We start from the raw sequence: 22,543 nt of genomic DNA, 5'->3' as shown, positions 1-22,543 counted from the left end.
TACACAAAAAAATGCATTATTTGATAGAATCTTACAGGAGTTGGGTAAATACCAGAGACGGGTAAAGAAATGAAGTTGTAAAAAGTGTCCTGAAGAAGCATTTTTCCATTTTTTTAAAAATGTTTTTAATAGTAATGTTTGTGGAGGTTGGCTGCACTGACATGCACTCACACACATAGAGAAAAAAAAACTGTGAATAAGTTGAACATCCATTTTTATTGTTAGTTTTAAAATTATCATAATAAAAACCTAAAATTTTAAGTTACTGATGTGACAAGACCACAGGTCTGTCACTCCTGTGACAAGACCTGTGGTCCAGTCTAAAAATAAGCCTGCTTATTTTTAGAATGGACATCACTACTTGGTAAAAAAAAAAAAAACTCCAGACCTGGAAATATGGAAATAGACAGGAACTGATTAGGAACTCGCATCTTCATCAGACATCATGCTGCCATTAACTTTTTCTTCCCATATCTTCCTCCAGCTGACCCTCCCCAATGCAAAACTCCTGCTGATGTCCAGTAACCATGACGACCTCAATGACTGGTATCAGTGCCTGAGCTCAGCCATAAGGTATATAGCTGCCACACACACACACACACACACACACACACCAGGTGTTGCCTTTAGCTTTGATTGTTCAAAAATTAAATAGCTCTTATTGACTTGTCTACTTTTTACCCTGTTTAAACCCATAAAGTGATTTATTTCTTGCTAAAGAGAATAAACCAACATGAATACCGGAGAGCTGTCTATAGGAGAACAGACAGCCATTTTGAAGCTGAGAAAAGAAGGAACATCAATCAACCACTGGACAAACATTGGGCACAGCAAGCACAACAATTTGGAACTGTACTGAGCAACAGACGTTGAACAGGTCTGCCAAGGAAAATAACAGTAGTTGATGACAAAAATATTATGAGAGCTGTGAAGAAAAACCTCAAAACATCAGTAAGTGACATCATCAACGACCTCCACAGTGCAGAGGTGAAGGTATCACGAACCACTGTTCAAAGAAGACTCAGAGCAAAAATATAGAGGGTATACCCAAAGAGGCAAACCACCTATCAGTGGTAAGAATCAGAAAGCCAGGTTACAATTTGCAAAGAAGTACAGAGATGAGCCAGAAAAATTCAGGAACACAAACTTAAGGACTGATGAGACCAAGATCAGTTTCTACCAAAGTGATGGTAGAAATTGTGTGGAGAAAGAAAGGAACTGCTTTTGATCTGAAGCACATAAGGTCATCGGTGAAGCATGGTGGAAATAATGTCAAGGATTGGGCTTACATGACTGGTTCTAGAACAGGCTCATTCATTTTTATTGATGCTGTAACTGATGATGACTGCAGCAGAACAAAATCCAAAGTGTACTGAAATATTTTGTCTGCCAACCGAAGGAGAAATGCATCCAAACTAATCGGGACAATGGCTCAAAACATACTGCCAACAAAACAAAGGCCTTCATCAAGGGAAAAAAGTGGAAGGTTTTGTACTGGCCAAGTCAGTCATCTGACCTTAACCCAACAGAGAACACATTTCACCTCCCGAAGGGGAGACTGAAAGGAGAAAAGCCCCAAACAAACAAGAACTGAAAGAATCTGCGGTAAAAGCCTGGAAGAGCATCACAGTGAAGAATGCAACAGTTTGGTGAAGTTGATGGGTCGCTGGCCTGAGGCAGTCACTGTAGGACGTAGGGGGGACAGTGTGGACGGCGGTAGGAGTTCGCCTCACAATCAGTGGATCACTGGTTCGATTCCTGCACCGCCATTGTTGTTTGTGTCTTTGGGCAAGACACTTCTGTCAGACTGAACACTGCAGCCATGTCAGCATGTGAATGTGTTCCATTTGATTTAAAAGATATTATAAATAAAATGTATTATTATTAAATGTTACATATTATTCACGTTAACATTATTTTCCCTTTACTTTTGCTCACCTAAAAATGCTGTGGTGTAATGCAAATGGTGATATAAACTAATTTGCGTAACACATCCACATGTAAATACCAGGAAATAAAAGCTGACATTTTATTTCCTGGCAGTCCGTTGACATTCTGAACTCTTGTCTCATGCTCATCTTTTGATCTTAAACCCAAATATCTTCAGTGTACAACAAAACCAAAGAATTTGGCTTTGCTGTTCCAATACTTTTAGAGGGGACTGCAAGTATTTTCTTGTCTCCAGTGTAGTAAGACATGTCGTTATTACCAGATCACTACCAAATGTGACTAGAAGTTGGACTTTCCAAACCTTTGTATTTCTCTCCACTACTTTTGCAGGGTTTGTTCCCTCAGTTTGATGCCATATGTGTGCACAAAGGTCCTCCATATTTATACAGAACAGAGTCCTTCAACAAACACTAATCTGGCATAATGCTGAATGTGACCGTTGATGTGTTTCCAGGAAGCTGCAGTCTAAGCACACAGTGGTTCTTCAGAGAGATGAGCGGTGTGGCCAACCTCTCCACCCAGCTGTGGATCACACCAATCCAGGCAGGAAGAGAGACCTGGTGAGTGGAAAACTGTCAGAAACTTCCTCATTGGAGGAAATTCTGGCTTTTAATTCCAGTCAATTTTGTGCTTCAGTAGTTTTAATGATCTTCAAAGGGCTTGATGCATGTACATATCAGTGAATATATTTATTTCATTTAATTTTCACAATTCTGGCTTATAAATAATAAAATTCTCAAATTCAGTTTGGCCGAAAATTGTAATATTACATTAGACCAATAAATGGTGTTTTAATACAGAAATGGGAGCCTTCTGAAAACCATGTACTGTACAATCTGTGCATTTCATACTTGGCCAGACCATAAAGAAGATCCTGCAAACTGTAAATTTGAAATTAATTTATTTGTTTGTCTGGGGGAATGCATTTTAGTTAACATTTCTGTAAATGTGCCGGTAACACTTTATTTGAAGGGGTGTGCATAAGACTGACATGACACTGTCATAAACATGACATAACACCTGTCATAAACATGAAGGAGTCTTTATGAATGTTTATGACAGTTGTCATGAAGTGTCATTTGGTAAATAATGACACTTTTAATGCAAAGTTGCTCTAAAACTTGCATTAAAAGTCCATTAAAAGTGCCAACTTTGCATGATTTTGTAAATTATAATTTAATGCAAAGTTGGCATTTTAATGGACTTTTAATGCAACTTTTAGAGCAACTTTGCATTAAAAGCGTCATTCTTTACCAAATGACACTTCATGACAGGTGTTATGTCATGCTTTTGATAGTGTCATATAAGTCTTATGCACACCCCTTCAAATAAAGTGTTACCCTATAAAGATTGATCATCCAGTAAAACTGATCATCCAGTTCAGGTTGAGGCTGTTTCCTGTCAGCCACCTGGGACAGTCAGGCTGCTCTGTGTTTAGCTGTACTGTCATTTCTACATGCTTGGTCAGAAATTAGTTTCCCCTTTCCACTCTGTAAACTAAATCCCGCCTCTGCCTTCAGGCCAGCGTTGAACCCTCAGAGCACGCTCAGAAGTCAGTGGGTGAGCTTGAGTGCAGCGCCCCCAAGAGGACAAAGCAGTCCGTCGACGTAGAACCAAGGTAAGGCCCTTGTAACTCCGCAGATCTGAACATTCCACAGTGAAGTTATATTCTCTTTTGCTCTCTCGGTTGACAGTTTCTGCTTAGAACTTTGGAATAGCTTTATTAGCTGGACAACAAATATATCCTAAAAACAAAGGAGACATTAAATAAATTATTAATCTGATGGAAAAATATAAGAATGAAAAGAAAATGTAATGTTTATTGGTTCGAAATAAACTAATAAACAATACAAATTTAAAAAATGGTGTTTTTATGACTTTAGGTTTTTATAATATAAAGCACTTTGAACTGTCTTGTTGCATAAATATGCTATTAAAATAAACATGATTGATTGACTGAAGATTGAACATGACTATGTGGGTGTGTTACAGCAATATTTAAGTTTTCTATTCCTAACTTGTCTTCTGTTCTGTGTGAGACGGTTTGATTGAGAACATTCTCTCTGTGCCCAGCAGTGCAGAAGCCTCCTCTTCCAGCTGTGTGATCCTCTGATGGGTTCCTTTGGTCTCAGATGATTGTGGACTCTCTCACCTGCACATCTTGGTTCCACACCCATGCTGTCCTCTAAATCAGCTGCACTGCCTGCGTCACCCAGATGTTTCCTCTTTGTTTACTTCAGCCTCAGAGCTTTTTATTATCACTAACCTCAGCTTTCTCCCTTCATGTCATATATTTTTTTCTCTTACCGACAGATCAAATAGATCTGCAGTTAACTGTGAGCTCCTGCTGTTGCAACCTTAGCAGTGAGTCACATAAACAATAATCATGAGATAATTAAACATATAGCACTATATGCAAAAGGTTAACATCATGTAAACGATGAACTCTATTGCTTGATTGACTTGATTCAGCTAATATCTGTTTCTGTGTTCTGATGAAGAATGTATGCCTTTAACTATTAAAACCAGAGAATATGAACTGATGGAGAGTATGGGGTTCTGCTGCCATGCAGCTGCAGGATAACTGCTCACTTACTGCTCTTTCCTGAAAGTTCCTGTGGTGCGTGTCAGAAGGTTCTGTGTCTATCTGCATCCGGGCAGAACAACCTGGTTAACAGATATGGATCTGGAACATGTTTTCCTCCCTTTGTTCTACCTTTTTACAGAAATTCTACAAATATTACCTCTATTTTGTATCTTTATATTCCACACTGAGTCTTTTTATGCTTGTTTTTGCTACTCAACATGCTATTTAAAGCTGTTACCCTGGTTTCAAATGAAAATGATCATTTCCTCATAAAATGAAAACAATAGAACAAACTTAAACTTGAGTGCTTGATTTTGTTCTTTGATTCCTGATTGGTTTGAATCAAACATATTTAATTAATGTACTGCATTAATATTACAACAATATTGTGAGGTAGAGCTCAGAAGAAGCAGTGTTTCTTCTCCCTGTTTCCATCATGGGAGAAGAAGGTGGTTGAGGAATATAAATACCTCGATGTTCATCTGGACAACAGACTGGACTGGGGATACAACAGTGAAGAGAGCATCATCTCTTCTGCTGCCATCTGTTGCGGCTGCAGCATCAGAACCAGGAACTTAAAACGGTTCAACAGCCTGATAAAGAAGGCTGGTTCTGCTCTGGGGATGACTGTGGAACTTTTGGAGATGATACAAAGGATTCTTCATAAAAACAACTAAATTATGGAGAACCCTGACCATCATTTTTATGAGACTGTCATGGGAAAAGAGAATGTCTTCAGTCACAGGCTTCTTTAGATTCACTGTAGTACAGACTGCTACAGGACATCTATCCTGCCAACACCCATAACTATCTATAATGACTCTTTGAAAAGTTTGAATTAATATGAGTTACAACAACATTTAATACCCATTTGGGATCAATAAAGTATTTTGAATATTGTTAGTTGTCAGATCTGACTTTACTTCAGACCAGAGCATTGTGGGTAATTTCAACAAAGCAAGGAGTTTAGTGAAAAAAAGGAGCAGTTCCATTTAACTCAGCAATACAACCAAAATCAAACCAGGAGATCAAGCATGCACATAATTCATATCTGACAACAAGAAACCAAATTCCAAAGTGTGTCACCACTCTCACATTAAATGAGTTCACACAGCACAAGAGCCGTATGTCATGATGTTTTAAATATTAAACGTCTCTATTAATGGACTGAACAGGGACAAAGATTCTGTTTCTATTTTGGATGACAGGTGATGAGTTATTTTATCACCACAGTCTGTCAGATCCAATGTCCAGAGAACTTTCCCTTGAACTTCATGAAGGAAATATTTCTCTATTTTTTTGTTGTTTGGATTATTTAGTTTATTTTATGGACTTGCTTATTTTCTGGGTTAGAATGCAGGAACCAGGGCAGGAAAAGCAGCAAGATATCCTGTCAACTTCCACCATTCTGTTTGCCTGGAGTCTTGAAATAGACCAACCAGGAGCCATCTAAAGAATCTCTGAACATCTCACCTAAGATGTTTTACTCTCCTTACTATGCATTACACATTTTGAAGAGAAGGGGCTGTTCTAGATGCAAAAATGATGGACATTATTTATGTTTAATGTGACAAATGCAACAACATATTTTAGAAATTAAAATCATACTTCTCATTTGCAATGAATTCCTGTTTTAACATCAGAGGGCTCCATTCTCCTGTTCTCATGAATGGCATCATCTCAGCATCAGTCTAAAGACACGCTGTGACAGGACATTGTTCCTGAGAGAAAATATGCACAAAAAAAAAAAATCTGAAAGTACTTTGGAAGCTGATACAATGATACTTGAATTCTTTACATCCTGTAGAAAGGAGAAGTGCTTTTAGAGTCTTGTTTGCAGGAGAAACATTGAACAGCACTCTGTGAATCAAGGAGATCAGAGTCTGACATTAATATAATATTGTAATAAGATATGAGTTAGAAGCAAGATAATGTTGATAATATTTTCATTTATTTGGATAAACTTTGGTCATTATTATGAAACTGTTATTGACTTAGACTGAGTCCAAGTCAAGTCTCAACTTTATTTCATAAGTCTGAGTTAAGCCTTACATTCTTTTTCACAGAAACAAAACATGTATGACTTAAGAGGAGGGAGCACTAGGACATTTAAATAGCAGTTCTTATCCCCTGTCTACATTTAAGACGATCTCAACTTCTGTCATTGTTCATTTGACATCTGTACTAAAGGACCAGACCAGAACAGTTTTGGAACTTAACATTTAATTGGTAGGTGAAGGCAGTGGACTGTTGCAATATTTCCGCTGCCAATGTTTAATCATCTTAACAGGCTGTTCCAAAGAACAAGGAAGCAGACAAAATGGTTCATGATTAATTTACGGGCACAGATAAAAAACTCAAAAGGTTGAAACTTCCTGGAGAAAACTACTCCCCAGTGCAGTCTTCATGTACTGCTGGAGAATTCTTCATCTCAACAATAATAATGAGTAAAGCATTATTACTCTTTATTATTATTTTTTCTGTTAAGATATTAAAAATAATATTTGAAATCTACTGGTAAGGTTGGCCAGACAGAAACAAAACATGTGAGATTAATTTAAAAGCTAACACACTGGGTAAACTTTTTACACCTCAGTGTTCAAAGATCACTGAGGTTCGATTTAGAAATCGATTAACTTTCAAAAACTCTTTCATTGTGCGAAAGATTGTCGAAATAGAAAAAGAGCAAACTGTCGATAATGCTGGTAACAACTAAAAGCTGTAACTTCCGAGGTTAATGAACTCATCGTGAGGTAGACGTTCCTGCTCAGAGCACCGGCAGGGAGGGGGGTTTTCCCGCAGCAGAGCAGGAAGTTTAACACCTACGTCAGTGTTTCGGAGAAAAAGGCTGTTCTTTTCACTTTGTTTTTGCTGCTTTGGCTAAAATGGCAGCAGCGAGGCTGACTCTGGGATGGCTGATAAACATGAGGTTGGTTTTAGCGCTGCTGGTCTTTTTGGGGCCCATGGGCTCGTCGTCCATCAGCATTATATCTCAGGACGCGCTCAAATGCTCGCGACAGGTGAGACGCACTGAGACATTCTTAATGATTCCTGTGTTTGTCAACACCGGAAATATTTATTTGGTCTTATTTTTCTTATTAAACTAGTGATAAAGGATTTCTTCTCTGTGTCCAAATGTTGTAAATGTAATCATCACTAGGTTGAATCAAAGGTTAAAGTGCTTAAAGTTTTAAACATGTCAAACAATTAGTCCTGTCAATGTCAATGCGATTAATCTTAAAATTTTAACGCGTTAATAAAACAGACTAATCGAACTACCTATTTTGATCTAAAAGCCTTCGAAGTGTTAGTTCACAGTAGCGCGGTGTGGGAGAGACACATGGGGAGTGAGAGCAAACAGCAACAAAAGTTGTATATTTTCAACATTTTTCAACTACCCCGCGTAGTTGAGCTCAAAATTTCACTTGTACGAAATACGTCTTCCGCTCTGCTGGATGAGGACAAACGACTGTCGCCTCATCGGACAAGTTCCACAGGAAATGAAAGGAGAGGGACATTTCTAAACAAACGTTCAAAACAAAATGACTTCCTTTTAATCCTCTTGGAAAAGTGAGGAATCTAGACGTGTGGTTTGAGACAGTAAATCCTTTTCTTAAACATGTTTTGAAAATGTGGTTTTTGATATGAGTTATGAGGGCAGTTGCCCTGGGCAGCATGAGAAAGGAGTGGGGCACACATAAAATATATCATACCTGTCAGTTATTCCCCGAACAAGTTTGGTACTACTTGTATACATGTACAGGAGAGTAAGTTTCCTCTAGTTTTTGTTGAGTACTGGGAGAATACATTCCCTGCCTTCTGATACAACATAATTCAGATAATTGTTTGTAGTGCGGCAGGAGGGGCTTGCACAACTGCTTGCATATTAATTCTTCAAGCTTACAAAGTTAGTCATAGTAATTAATCAGGATTAATCAACAAGTGTGATTGATTTGATTATTTTTTTTAAATTGATTGGCAGCACTACAAACAAAATCTAGAGAACACACAGCCAAACTTAAATACAGTGATGCAATAAATATAAAGTATTTTACTCTCTTTACTATGCTGTAAGAATTGGCCCATGTCTTTTCTCACCCAAAAACTTTTAAATCTGGTAAATCTTTTCACTCAGGATGGTTTTGCTCACACTTTAACTTTTGGAACGATTAGAAACTTTGCCACTTGACAGACTCAAAAGATTTTAATATTTCTTTGAATCCCTTCTCAGATTGATTGGCAGCAACAATTACTTCTCCGACTTCATTACCAATACTGTCTGTCCTTGGGATATTGTTAAGATACACAATATTAACAAATGTGTAAAGGTGGTCCTACTATGATCAGTTCATCAAGTTCTGTAATTAGCAGCACCTTGTAATTTTCACTCAATCCTATGGAAACAACATTATGCTCTGAAATTTTCACACATAGCCTTTCAACAAAATCTTGACTGTAGAATTATTGTGTTTTCTAGACTTTAGGTTTGATTTAAATCATTTTAGAAACTTCTGTAAACTAGATCATTATGATCAATTCAGGAAAACCCTGGAACTGATCATGAGGTCCTTTCTGTTTTCTGTGACTGTGTAGTTACTCAACCTTTAAATACCATGTGTACAAAACACCATGTTTGATAAACTCCAAGATTTCTAATCCTGTTGTCTTTGATCTTGTAACAGGATCTGGACTGTAGAGCCAGTTGCAGTGAGTATTTTGAATTTCTTGTTGCAGACATTTCCTTCTTGCTCTTTTGTTTATAGTGAGTTTGAAATCCAGAAGTTGCTTTTCAACAGCATGTTTCACACTTATGTCTTTGATTTTCATCCTCTCCCCTTCATGTCATGACAGTTATTAGATATACATGCTGCTCATTTATGTATTAGAAAAACTGCCATTTTTGGTTTATTGTAACATTTAAATTAGAACCGCATATAATATATAAAATACAAAGTATTTTTAGGATAAAACAAACAAAACAATAGCATAGAGTGAATGGGTACTGACAGGCCTGTCACAATAAACAATAAATCAATTAATCACATGATAAATTAAAAGAATAGTTTTCGAATCATTTTCATTTGCTAGATTTTTTTATTTTTTATTTTTTTTTAACAAAAACTGACTGTTAGAAGTCTTAAGTCTGGTGTTTTGCTCCTCAACAATCTTTTTTTTTAACATAATTTTGTTTATGGAGGCTTCATAATTTATTTTATTTGTTGCCTGTGTTGTTTTCATTTTGGATATTCAAAATATCTTTCAGCTCCAGTGTTTAAATGTTCATTAGAATTTAAAGTTTATTGATCTTTGAGAATAAACTTTAATACCATTATTACTATTATATTACTTGAAAATGTTCTCAAAACAACAATGTTATCGTTTATCGCAATAAGTTCTGAGACAATTTATCGTCCTAGAACGCATTGTTAACATGACAGCCCTAGATACTGAGACATTTCAGTGCGTGTTTGTCTCTTTATGCAGGTAACTGTATGGACCCCGGGTGGCTAATCAGTCACGAGTACACCCCCAGCGGTCCAGACAACCTGCAGGTTGCTATAGAAACCAGGCTTGACAAAGCAGGAAAACTGCAGCCTGTCCTTCAGGCTAACTGGACTTTAAAGGATGATGGTGAGTCATGCTGTTTATTGTTTGATTATATTAAAAGTATTGTTAAAATTCAGTGTTTATATGGATTGCAAATATGTCTAACATTGTCAGTCTCTCTGCAAAGTTTAGGATTTAAGTTTAATATTCTCTAGTCACCTGACTCTCACTGGAGTTTGTTATTTTTATTTTTTCATTCTCTAACATAGACAAAGACAACATTAACATCAGCTGTGTTAATCAACAGGTAGCATACATTTCCTGAATGCCACAGAGCTTCATGTTCTTAGGATGTCCACTAATGAGCAGCTGTGTATTCGATATTCCTTCCAAACACGTCTCACCATGAGAAGCCCATCAGAAGAGAAAGTGAGTAGCTCATGTTTCATTTTTAGATCAGTTCTTTCCAAGTTTGGATACACCAATGAGATCATATGTTTCTTCTATATTTATCATTTTTAATAGAGTTGTCATACATATCAAATCACAGTTGTCATTGTAATATTAATGTGTGATGTAGTACAATAACAAAGTATTGCATGGATGTATAATATATCCGGTATATTTCATATAAAATAATTTTGTACATAGATTTCCTTTGTAAACCATCTTGAAGGAAACAGAATGAAACCAATTACTAGACTAATTATCTGCTAATATTCAGACTTAACAGAGATGATGAAGCTGGTCAGGTTTGCATTGCTCACACTGATTCTTATTCAGTCTAAGTGTCCCAAACAGAAGCAGGAAACATTTTACTTGTTGAGTCCAGAATTCTTTCTTTGGATGTCCACTAATGACTTGTGTGTTTTCAGTGGCTGTTCTCCTCTGATGTACTGGTGCTGAATCCTGGTGAGAAGTATTATGTGTCTGTCTATAACATCCCCAGACCAGAGCAAGGCCACAGCAACTTTGACGTCAACAGACAAATTCAGGTCCCAGGTAAGTTGAACCAGAATGTAGTTGTTTTTGGATTAGGATTCACAAACCAAACCTGTCAGGAAGTCTTCCATTTGATTTTCTGTTGAGTTAATATGTCCTCTTAATCTGTTTTTTTTTAAGGCTGTGACCACACCAACATGAAAAAGACCCAACTTTGCATAGAGAGAGGTGAGTCACACTCCTGTTTCCCCAGGTCAATGTGCTTAAACCTGCTAACAGGCCGTGTAATCTCTGTAGGAAGTCTGTGGAAGCCTAACATCAGCCTGGTTCATGAGCCAGTCAACAGCTCCCTGGCTGTCAGCTTCAGCCCCAGCACCATGTGTAAGAAATACATGGTTCTAATGAGATGTGGCTCCAAAGCAGACAGCAGGCTTGTGCACACGGTGAGGCTCAGCCTCATGGCTGTTACAGACCTTAGTAGACTTTGACAATAATCTGTTTCCAGTGTTGTACATTAACTAATTTGAATGAATATGTTTTGTGTGGTGTTTTTAGGAGAACACTAAACTTGTAGAAACATACTAAAGCCTAATAAATGGTGGAACATTAGCTGAAGCTGTTGATGCATAGTAGTATCTGCATTGTAACGTTTATCAGACTCAGTATTCTCAAACACATCAAAAATCATTCTAAAAGGTAGTCATTGTAACCGGAGAGCCCTAATTTCATACTTCATTCAAATGAATGAGACATTTTGCAAAAAAATAAATAAATAAATCAAAATCATAAATTGACATTGAAATGGGTTGATTATTTTAGAACTTGAACCAGTTCTAAAATAACTGGTTCAAGTTATTTAAAAAAAAAAAATAATTATATATATATATATATATATAGACTACAGGCATTTTTCGTTTAGTGTGGGTTGACACTGATCAAAACATCCTGGAGTCTGAAGCCACTTTACTTATCTGTGACCAGATTTCTCTTTCTCTACACACAAATGTTAGTTACTCTGTGTTTGTGAGGACTTTACATTGACTTCCATTCATTTCTACAGTCTAACCCTTAACCCTATCAAAACTCAATTCACATCTGAGTGCTAAGCCTAACCCCTAACAGCATTTTCCATGGAGCAGTGGGTCCCCACAAAGTAATATGCGTCAGGAAAATAGTTCCCACAATGCATCAAATACATGGTACATGTGTGTGTGTGCATGTGTGTAGGTGTGTGTGTGCATGTATATGTTTCCCCTGCAGTACTAACTTTGCCTATGAACCTCTCCCCCAGGAGAACCAGGAGACAGTGAATGTAAAGTTCAGTCTTCACGAATGGCCAAGATTCTGCTGCCAGTTTGATGCTGAGGTAAATGTTTTCATTTTTTCTTCTGACTTCCATTACGTCAGCCATGCTTGTATTTATTAGCAATACTTCTGCATCATCCAAGCCAAATATGAACATTCATTTGATTATTCTTTTCCTGCAGATCATACCGTATTTCCCACAATGTAGCAACGACTGTACACGTCTAAGAAAAACCAATGACATTTGTACAGGTACAGAATCTTGTTTTATGGCAAAGGTGGATGGCAGTTAAAATCTTTGGCCATTAAAACTTCACCTACCACTATATTTCAACTGGGACAAGTGATTTCTGTCTACTCTGTCTCATTAAAAAAGGCCTTTTAAAAAGACTGGATGGAAACAGATGGTCAGCTACTAGAATAACTAGCGATACAATTCAGCATTAGAATTTTAACAAGTAGATAAAAGCGCTCTTTTGCAAAAGTTATTAATTTTTTTCAAGTTTTGGACACACCGACAAGCAAAGCATCAGTATTCTAGTTTGAGTGGACGTAATGTATTCGGAGCACTTGATTATCGCAAGTAATCTAAAAGGTATCTGAGGGAAACCTGCCTCAACAGGAGCTCCACAAAGGTAGTGCGACCTTTACTTGGTTATAGTTAGCAGTAAATGTAGTGACGATCCCATCATGCCTCGTATTTGCAGCATTATATATAAAACACTAATAAGTTAAAGATATTTGCCTTTCAGGTGAACTTTCTGGATTAATCTAAAATGCACTCTAACCTTTACAAGTTAACTTAATATGAGCTTCTTGAATCGTTTGAATTTCCAAATTGTTCAATATTTCAGAACTCTTTGTGCAACTTTGCTGCTCTAATAAGCCAGTTCAAAACAAAAGTCATCCTGGGATACCTTTGAAAAAACTGCTCATATTCATATCTGACTACAGTCACTAGTATACATAGACATTTTGACATTCTGAATGTGTAAGGTTGGATTTTATCAGACTACATTTGGAAGGAAAACTTTGTCTATGAATGTGACCCACTCATTCAGATACTGTGGTCAGTCTTTTTTTGTTTGTTTGTTTTAATTCAGAACTATAGAAGCTTTTATTTGGTATTAGTTTGCTCTACATTTGATTTAATAAAGCCCAGAATGTCTGTCCTGACTTATTTCAGAGCAAGTCTTGAGTACTTAAGTACTCAAAAGGCTTCTCGGCATATTGTGTCTGAAACGTTTGTGGGTTTCAGATGTTGGGAATAAAGCAAAAAAAATAAAAAAATAAAAAAAACCTGGCTGCTAAATGAGGAGGACAAGAAAACAAGAATCCTCTAAAACTCTCTAATCGCTTGTCTTTTCTTCCCTACAGAGAAACCACCTCAGACAGACCTGCTTCCCCCTGGGTACTTGTTTGTTCCCATTGCAGTTGTTTCCATCTGTATCATAGTGGCAGCAGTAATGTGTGTTATTTGCAGAAAGCGTGGTATGGAATACTTTTTTCAAATTCTTACTTTTGAACTTAATGAATGAAGGAAGTTAATTTTGTATCACTCATAGATTGCTTCGTCCACCTTTAGGTAAACATTACGTTGCTCCTCCATCAAAGGACGGTGAAACACCGCAGACTCCACTTAAACCACAACCCAAAGTGCTGGTCATCTACTCCCAGGACCACCACCTCTACAGGGAAGTAGTGCTTAAGCTGTGTGCCTTTCTTCAGGCCAAATGTGGCACCAGGGTGCTGGTAGACCTGCTGGACACCTCCTCAGTCAGCATGGTTGGCCGTCTCCGCTGGCTGGAGTGGCAGCGGCAGCAGTTAAACAACCCGTCCGACAAGATCCTGGTGCTGTGCTCACCTGGAGTTCAGGCAAAGTGGAGGTCAATGTGTGGTCAAGGGCAGGTGAAACTGAAGGAAGATGTACTTTGCCCCACAGATGACATTCTCATTCCGTTTCTAAATCTCTTCCTGCCTGACATGCATCAGGCAGGCATGTTGGGCAAGTATATGGTGGCTTACTTTGGGGACATCAGCAGTGAGAGGGATGTGCCTTCAGTTTTTGACATTGGAATCAAATACAACCTGATGAAGCACTTTGAGGAACTCTACTTCCGTATCTTAGACATTGAGAAATATCAGCCAGGTCAGGTCAGCCACATTGAGGGAATTGGTGTGGATGAATATTCCAGCTGTGCTTCTGGTAAAGCCCTTAGAGATGCTATTGAAACCTTCCAAGCCTATCAGATAGAAAATCCGGACTGGTTTGAAAAGGAGTGTGTTCTCAGTGAAGAGGAAGTTATTTCTGAAGCCAATCAGCTCATTGAGCCACTGCAGACTCTTCCTGTCTTTGAGTACATCCCTCCAATCAGAGATGGCCTTCCAGTCTACATTCACAACGTTGACATTAATGAAAGCTGCAGCACTGTTCACGTCCTTACACCTGAGTTAAACCCAGGGCAGCATCTGTCTTCAGTGGCATTGATTGAACCAGCGATGAATTCTGACTGCAGACATCTGTATGCACCAAGCCAGGTGGAAGTGTTGACAGAAGTCCCACTGTACCACCACAGCACCGGGCCGGAGTCTGCTTATGTAGCTGAACCTGTTTTCAGGAGCCAGTCTTCTGTCCAACAGAACTGGGTGTCCCTCAGGGAACCATCATCTGTTCCAAAGTCTGTTGAGGATGATGAAGCTTCTTTGCAGCATATGAACAAAAGGCTGTATGCCTATTCAGACCAAGTATGTTTGGCTCAACAGAACTTTCCTGACATAAGTTCTCTTGGATGCCCCAGTTCTGTTGTGCAGAGTGAGAATATTCCCTTACCTGAACTGAGCCTGGTCCAGCCTGTGGAGATGGAGGAGGAGGAAGACTTTGACCCAGGTGCAAAACGTTCCAGCAGTGGATCTGACCAGGGCTACAGCTCCAAAGGATCATCCCAACATGAAACCCCTTTAGAAGAGGATCCAGTGAAGGCTTTAGCCAGACTGCAGGAGGAGCTGTTCCAGATGTCTGACAGCTGATCGCCCTTCATCTCCTGCTCTAACAGACTGTGGTGAAGCTTTTTTACCCAATGCCAAGTTTTTCAGATCCTCAGAGACATTACACTTAATGCTCACATGTGACTTTTCTGAACAAGCTAACATACCTGGACCTATAAAGCAAAACGGACATTTAATTGCATTTCTTCATAGACAGCGTAAAGAGAGTGTTGCACCTTTCACTTTAGGTTTCATTCTCATTAATTCTGCCTTGTGCCAAAGTCCCATTTCCTGCTCATGACACAGTTTGCTTGTGGAATGAATTCCCCTGTATTCTGAGCCTGTGTAGACATACTGATGAGATAATCTGAATGATTAAAATGTCTTAATGTGATATAAGAAAGACTAAATCTATTTTAGGTTCTGAGAAACTCAGAACACGAAATTCAACAAACAGCAGAGCTAAGAGCAGCATGGTTCTGTTCTGTCAGTGTATGTAATATGTTTGGACTGCATACAGTTGAAAACACGTTTACATCCACTGAACAAAAAGATGCAAACAGACAACTGGTTTGTTTTCTTTTTATTTCAGTCTTCAACCACATAAAACTCCATCTTAAACTACATTGATTAGATCAATACAGATACAGTATACAGCACATCTGGAATGGAGATAATATTGTTATAGTTCATAGTTAACAATACTATACTATGTATATATTACTATATAAATATAACAATTCTAAAAATCAATAGTCTACTTAGTACTGATTTTTATCAGTTTAGCAGATTGTATTACTCTGTTTATGTTGTTTGTGATATGTAACACGTTTCTCTTATAAATGAGACGGTGAGTCTTAAGAGATTTTTTTTTCCTGTATAAATAAAGGCTTATGTAAAAAAGGAAGTGAGCGCTCTGACTGCAGGACTCGTATGGATCTGTTCTGTCTGTGAGAGGCTCCTTCAAACATCCAGAAATGGTTTGGTCCTGTCAGAACATTTCCCTACATGCAGGTTACAGCTCCACTGAACTCTGGCTGGATAATTTGGTATGAATCTGGGGTAAAGGTTGTGTGCTGCTGGATTAAGAGAATTCAAACTGAATTTGCTTTTACGCGTAATAGAAAATCTAAGTAATACATTGCATACAAAAGCGACAGATGGGCAGATGACGAGGGAATCATTCCTCACAGGAATTTTGTCCAACTTTCTTCCAGTTTGAAATGTTTCACTGATTGAACTGGGGAGGAAGGTGAAGCCATACATGCAAATATTGAGTTGAAACATTTAAAAAATTATTTTAGCACTGCCAGACCATTAATATTCCTGTAAATAAATTCAAAGAACTTCTAGAGCAAAAGTTTTACCATAAATCAACAGAAATCTGAAGATGGTGATTTTTATGGTTCTTTGATAAAGGAATCTGAACTGGGACATGATGTCATGTAGATACTGAAACACAGAAACCAACCAGCGCCTCGGTCTGGAGCGGCTTCCTGATGGCTGAGCTATGACCTTATGTCTTCATTCAATTCATTTGAGTTTATTTATTTCAGGTCAGTTGACAACAATTATGAAGACATAGCAGAGATCAGACTGCACAGCAGAATGATGTTATTTATATTAATCTGGTCAGTAAATGAACGAAATGATTTGCTCTGTGGGATGACTGGTCAGCTGGAGGAGTACCACTCTGCAGTCATATTCAATAAATGAGATTATGCTTTCTGATGAGCCTCATTCGTCAGATTAAACGTACCTGGAAAATAATCTTTAAACTGTTATTAAACATACTTTTCATTAACCTGACATTTTTGTATTATATAGTGCTTTTTATGTAATATTATAATTTTAAATGTCATGTTTTGATTAACTGTAAATTTAAAATCATTATTATCATAGATATGAGGTGGAAAACAGCAGTCTGTGTGTAAATAATATATATATATATGTATGTGATAAGACTCCTGAAATAAACCAAGTTGTAATAATATTCTAACTTACTGAAGGACTCTGTGCTTCCTGCTCCTTGAGTGCAGGATGTGTTGAGTCTAAGCTGAACACTGTTCTGTGGAAAACATCAAGCGCATTTAATGTAGCAAAGATTCAGAAATAATTATCGTTGTCACCAGCATATAAAGCCATTCATCTCAATTATCATGAAATGTGTGCTTCATGCTTTGACCTTGACACGTCTGTCATTGAATGACCTCAGTTAATGGATGGATAAATGAATTCCAGAAGTGGTTTTAACTGGACTCCACATGTGTTCACACAGTGTATGTAAATGTATGACTATGGTTTCATCTGGACAGCACTTTGATGAACAAGGCCAGCAGAGTTCCAGGTGGATGAGTAAGTAAAACTAGATTTGGGAAATTAATAAAATTACTTGTCATGACAATAAACCAGCAGCTCACACCCAGAAAATAAACCCAGAATGTTTAATCTGCTTCTACAGACCTAGAAGGAGGAACTGAAAAAAAAAAAAAGTTTCTCCTCACTGGATCCACACAAGGCACCAACTATCCACAACTTCATGTTCAGCAAAAGGCATTAAATGTATCTTTATTTGTGAAATATTGCACAAACTGCCACATCAAGCAGGATAAGGCATGACATTCCAACTTAAAATAAGACACTAAGCAACATCTCACATGTAGTTAGCAACAGTTTATGCTCTTCTGACATATTTGGGTCATTGCAGTGATAAGAGCCTGAACAGAAGGCAGGTGGACGTCTGCTTCACTCCTGAAGACAGTGAATGTCTTTTTGTACTGATGAAGAATCTCAGGTATTAAATTCCTTTTGTGGGCATCAGAGACTAACAATATTATTTATTTCTTTTGACAAATTATCATTTGAAATCACATTACTTTCTAAAGCTGTTGTCAAAGCCCACCTGTGCAGACTGACTGCCTTCTATTTCAGCTCTTTACATCACTATTCCTCCCTACTCTCTCACTATATGACAGAGCAAACGTACTACAAGAGCGGGATGTAGTGTTAGGGTAAGACAACTTGTTGATTATGGATAAATCAGAAACCTGCTCTCTCAATTAGGTTATGGAGCAAAACACAACACTCCACTGTACAATAAAAGCTATATGATTGGGCATCCTGATATCCATCCACTGTCTGTGCAGGGTCACCCTGGGGCAACTCCAGCAGTCATTAGGTGAGACTGCAGTCCGTCATCGACCCAGAGATACACACACTAGGGCTGTTGTAAAAGAATATTCTAGTAATCGAGTACTCTATTCATTATTGTTGCAATTAATCGAGTAATCAGGAAAAAAGGGGTCTCCCTCTTTCTCTCTCAATAAAACCCAGAAAACTGGACGTTGTGCTGCCAGCACTGAGCAACAACGTGCTGCCCGACACAAATAATGACCCGGCCGGAACTCAGTGCGCTGAATAATAAAACATAATTTATCGAAGCTTCGAGGAAGATAAATCGAGGTACTCGAATCATTCGAGAAATTGTTACAGCCCTCACACACACACCCATACGTGCACACACACACACACACACGTGTACCAAATGGCAGTATAGAGACCAATTAACAGTTGTGTTTGAACTGTAGAAGGAAGCTGGAGAACGGAGAGAACCCACACATGCATGAGAAGAACATTCAAACTTCCATGCAGAAAGACCCCAACGGGGGATTTGAACCCAAGACCTTCTTGCCAGAAGGCGACCAACTGCCCCCTGGTGCTGCTCTGCATTCTGATTCTGCCAATTAAGTGTTTATTTTACTAAAATCACTTTAATTTAAAAACTTCTGTTGATTGAATATAACATATTCACTATGGCAGTGAATAAATGTGCAAATATGTCTTTGATATTCTTTAATTTTTCCCACCATCTAAGCTTCTCCTTCAGGGAAAATTTAAACGCTGGCCATGTACAGCAACAGGTGGGGGAGGAGGAGCACTGCACAGCTCTCTGCTCCACATGGCTGGAGAAACATTTGGACTTTTAAAGCCACACTTTTTACAACCTTCATGTTAGGAACAGCCTCGTGTGTTTTAGGCCAAAGTGATGAAATATGACGTCGGCTTTTTATTGAGAATATTGAAGCTTTCAAGACACAACCACCAGAAGTTCTGTTTGTACCATTAAGTAAACCTCCTGTAATAACCCAGGTTACCGGCTTCATGCTCTGACAGGCACTTTACATTCCATCACCTTCATCTGAGACCAGAGCTGAAATCTGAACAGCTCAGTGGGGACGGAGCAGGCGGCCTATCAGAACCATCACATCAGATTGAACTCATTGCCCTAACACTGTGGCATCAGCCATGACAGTGTGACACCTGCAGACAGAGGTCCACTCCACCGACCGAGTCACTAAACTACAGACACACATTCTACTCTGGTTCTGACAAATCAAGCACAAAGCCACAGGAACAGGAACTGCTGCTGTCCATGACATCTGGAGTCAGAACACACGTTTTGATTCTACGTCCAAAACTCAACAAGATCATATTGTAATTATTATCACTATTATTAATTTGTTTGCACCAATTTAATCTGAATGTGACCTGTGTGAACTGGTTCTAAATATGAGCTTGGAAATATGAAACAAAAGTCTTAAACAGCCAAACATGTCCTGTAGAAAATGGTTTAAAGTTCTACAGGAAGTTCCTCAGGTCTTTTGGTGTAGGGAAAGCAGAAATGTGATATAATCCCCCAAAAGCAACAAAGACTAGAAGAAGACTCCAGAAGGAGAAGAAAAGTTTGCTGACTTCGCATGATAAAAAGAAAAATTGTTTGAACATCCAGTTTCTAGAAATGAGAGAGATCCGCGGTGCTGCTGTCTCTGTGCTGGTTTATCTTCATCTTCTATTAGTGGAAATCCTGCAGCCTGGATGTTTTTATCCGAGAAGCTTACAAGCGACCCTGTGGTGTTGTTCCCCCCTCCCCCGGCCCACAGCCGCAGTCTGCCCGCTGAGGCTCAGCTTGGCTCCCCGCTGTGTCTGCTCCATTCCCAGGCCAGCCTCCAGCACATGCAGGCTGATGTTAAGATTGCGTGACGGCCAGAGTGTTGACATATCCGTGGGGGCACATGTCGTTCTCGGACACGCAATGGGAGAACTGGGCTGGGTTGTTGGTGCCAGTCCGCCTCCGCAGGCCCTGCACCGCGGCGCACTGCTCCAGCAGCTCCAGCAGGCGGCACGCCAGCAAGAAGATGTTCTTGAACATGAACACCGACACCGGCATCTTGTAAACATACACCTGGAAACAACGCACGACGAGCAGAGGAGCGTTGACCAGCAGTCCGGTGGAGAAGCGGGCCCACAGCCACCGGCACCGCAGCTCCGCCGCCGTCAGCTCGTAGAGCCAAACCACCGGGACCGCCAGGGCCACGAAGTACACCGTGATCACCGTGTACTTCAGGTACACGGAGGGGAGCTCGCCTCTGAGAAGCATCTCCATCAGTGTGAACGAGTCCAGCAGGTCCAGGCAGGTGCTGGTGAAGCAGCTCTGGGAGTGGTGGCGGGTCGGGCCGTTTAAATCCACCACGATGGAATTGATGAGGCAGAAGAGCAGCGGCGCGGACAGCAGCACCGTGATTTTAAAGCCGGTCACGCCGCACGGCACCTTCAGCGCGATCAGCTCCAGGATGGACGTCTCCAGGATGAGCACGACTTTCGGGGTGCAGGCGATGACATAGATGAGCCAGGCCAGGTAGGCGTAGGTGAACTCTCCGAGGTTGCAGCCGAAAATGGAGCTCTTCTGGTGGAAGCCGCAGGCCCGTTCTCTCTTGCTTCGAGCATTCTTCAGGAAAAAAAAAACCCAGCCAGAGATGACCACCAGGTCCGTGGCTATCCACGAGCACCAGTACAGGTCGGTGAAGAGGATGAGGTAGAAGTCCAGGACGCCGCCCTGGAAGAAGAGGAGAAGGAAGCAGAGCGACTTGTAGAGCAGGCTCCTCCTGGATTTGTGCACCAGCAGAGGAGCGCTCGGCAGGAACTCCCCAGATGTCATGATGCAGGCGGAGAACAGAGGCTGGAAGCTGCTGCTGGTGCTCCGGGTGTCCCGGGTGCTGCTCAGCTGGCAGACTGCTGAGCGGAGGGAGGAGGATGAGGGACTGGGAGGATGATCGCTGCTCTGATGAACGCCACCAGATTCAGAGATCATTGTATTTATGCTGCCGCCTCCCTTCATCTACTGTCTGCCCTTCTGCTGGTTTTCTTTGGGAGCCACGGCAAAGAAAGGCATGGATTCTCAGGGAATGGACTCTGCTTTTATGAGGTCCAGTCATTTAAAATGCAACCCGGACAGCAGGATGAAAACATCATGTCCATTAGCTTCAGTTTGACAGACAGCAGTGAAAGTGAGATATGGAAATCCAGTGATCAGTCAATCAAGTTTATCTGTAAAGCTCATTTCAGCAACAAGCCAGTTCATCGGGCTTTACATAAAAACACAAAGATAAAGTTATAAAACACAATCAACAATGGAGAAACCAATAAACAAATTTTGATGTCATTACAATCATTAATACCTCGAATATGTTGGTCAATGTTTCATTTATCATCTTTAAAGTTCTGAACAGGTTGGTCTGAGCCTTGATTTAAAGGAACTCAGTGCAGCTGAAACACTGCAAAATACCAGAACCAGAAGACCTGAGAGGTCTGGAAGGGGGATACAATAGCAGCAGATCTGCATCCAGCAGTTATCACAGATCCTTCCTTCCCTCTGCTCCCCGCTAACTAAAATGTTGACTTTCTTGCTGGTATTTGCACATCTCTGTTGTTCGCACACTTTTATTTTCATTTATTGTAAATAAGACTGTTTTAATGCCCTGACAAAAAAATTGTTTGCACCCCCCGCAGCTGCTGTTTGAGGCTATTTGACCCATAAAAAGCATCACAATTTTAAAGGCTTGCATCGGCCTTGCCTTCTTTGGTTCAATACTGATAATTAGCACAATATTTACTACTCATGAATTTAACATCCAACAGTCCACATCCAGTATGCAAGTAGGTTGCTTAAATTTTTTCTATTAGTTTTAGATACTGAATGTCTCTCCCCAAGAGCAAGAGTCAAAGGCAACGTGCAAATACACATAAAGCAATCCAGACTTCTCAAAAATGCTATGTAGTTGCATTTTATTCAAGCTGCAGTATTTAACTTTAATAAAAAAATATGTTTTCTCCATATTTATTAAAGCCGTTTGTTATGAGACAGATAATCTGTGAAAACAATTAATCTCC

General features: G+C 39.5%; 3 protein-coding genes across 6 annotated transcripts in view; 2 read left to right on the top strand and 1 right to left on the bottom strand.

Moving 5' to 3' along the window:
- The window catches only part of arhgef39 (Rho guanine nucleotide exchange factor (GEF) 39), a 31,011-nt gene extending 26,176 nt beyond the window's left edge, over positions 1-4,835 (top strand). For 2 of the 3 annotated variants that reach the window (XM_015047187.1, XM_015047186.1), the window contains 4 exons: positions 485-573; positions 2,405-2,510; positions 3,471-3,568; positions 4,024-4,835. In XM_015047187.1, coding sequence (XP_014902673.1) covers positions 485-573; positions 2,405-2,510; positions 3,471-3,568; positions 4,024-4,063 — 333 coding nt within the window. In that variant the 3' untranslated portion in view covers positions 4,064-4,835. The remainder of the gene's footprint in view (positions 1-484; positions 574-2,404; positions 2,511-3,470; positions 3,569-4,023) is intronic. The other variant, XM_015047188.1, reaches the window with a different exon arrangement.
- On the bottom strand, positions 141-22,178 carry tmem121b (transmembrane protein 121B). Of its 2 annotated transcripts, XR_001426762.1 has the most exons (3): positions 20,041-22,178; positions 17,317-17,319; positions 141-151 (listed from the first exon to the last, which is right to left on the bottom strand). XR_001426762.1 is itself a non-coding variant. In XM_015047189.1 (1 exon), the coding sequence occupies exon 1, from the start codon at positions 21,489-21,491 to the stop codon at positions 20,343-20,345; it is 1,149 nt and encodes a 382-aa protein (XP_014902675.1). In that variant the 5' UTR covers positions 21,492-22,178; the 3' UTR covers positions 17,859-20,342. The 2 variants fall into 2 exon arrangements, 1 of the variants encoding a protein (XP_014902675.1); XM_015047189.1 differs by lacking the exons at positions 141-151; positions 17,317-17,319 and having other exon boundaries at positions 17,859-22,178.
- Positions 7,302-16,219, top strand: il17ra1a (interleukin 17 receptor A1a). Its single transcript, XM_015047185.1, has 11 exons — positions 7,302-7,557; positions 9,220-9,244; positions 10,022-10,168; positions 10,392-10,513; positions 10,960-11,086; positions 11,207-11,254; positions 11,324-11,469; positions 12,318-12,392; positions 12,514-12,583; positions 13,709-13,822; positions 13,917-16,219. Exons 1-11 carry the CDS (start codon positions 7,423-7,425, stop codon positions 15,356-15,358), a joined length of 2,451 nt encoding a protein of 816 aa, XP_014902671.1. The 5' UTR covers positions 7,302-7,422; the 3' UTR covers positions 15,359-16,219.
- Positions 22,179-22,543: the final 365 nt, after the last annotated feature.

The sequence above is a fragment of the Poecilia latipinna genome, unplaced genomic scaffold (assembly GCF_001443285.1).
Source record: "Poecilia latipinna isolate Pla-1442-1.1 unplaced genomic scaffold, P_latipinna-1.0 Scaffold813, whole genome shotgun sequence".
NCBI lineage: Eukaryota > Metazoa > Chordata > Actinopteri > Cyprinodontiformes > Poeciliidae > Poecilia > Poecilia latipinna.
This window is presented reverse-complemented; position numbering and strand designations above follow the sequence as displayed.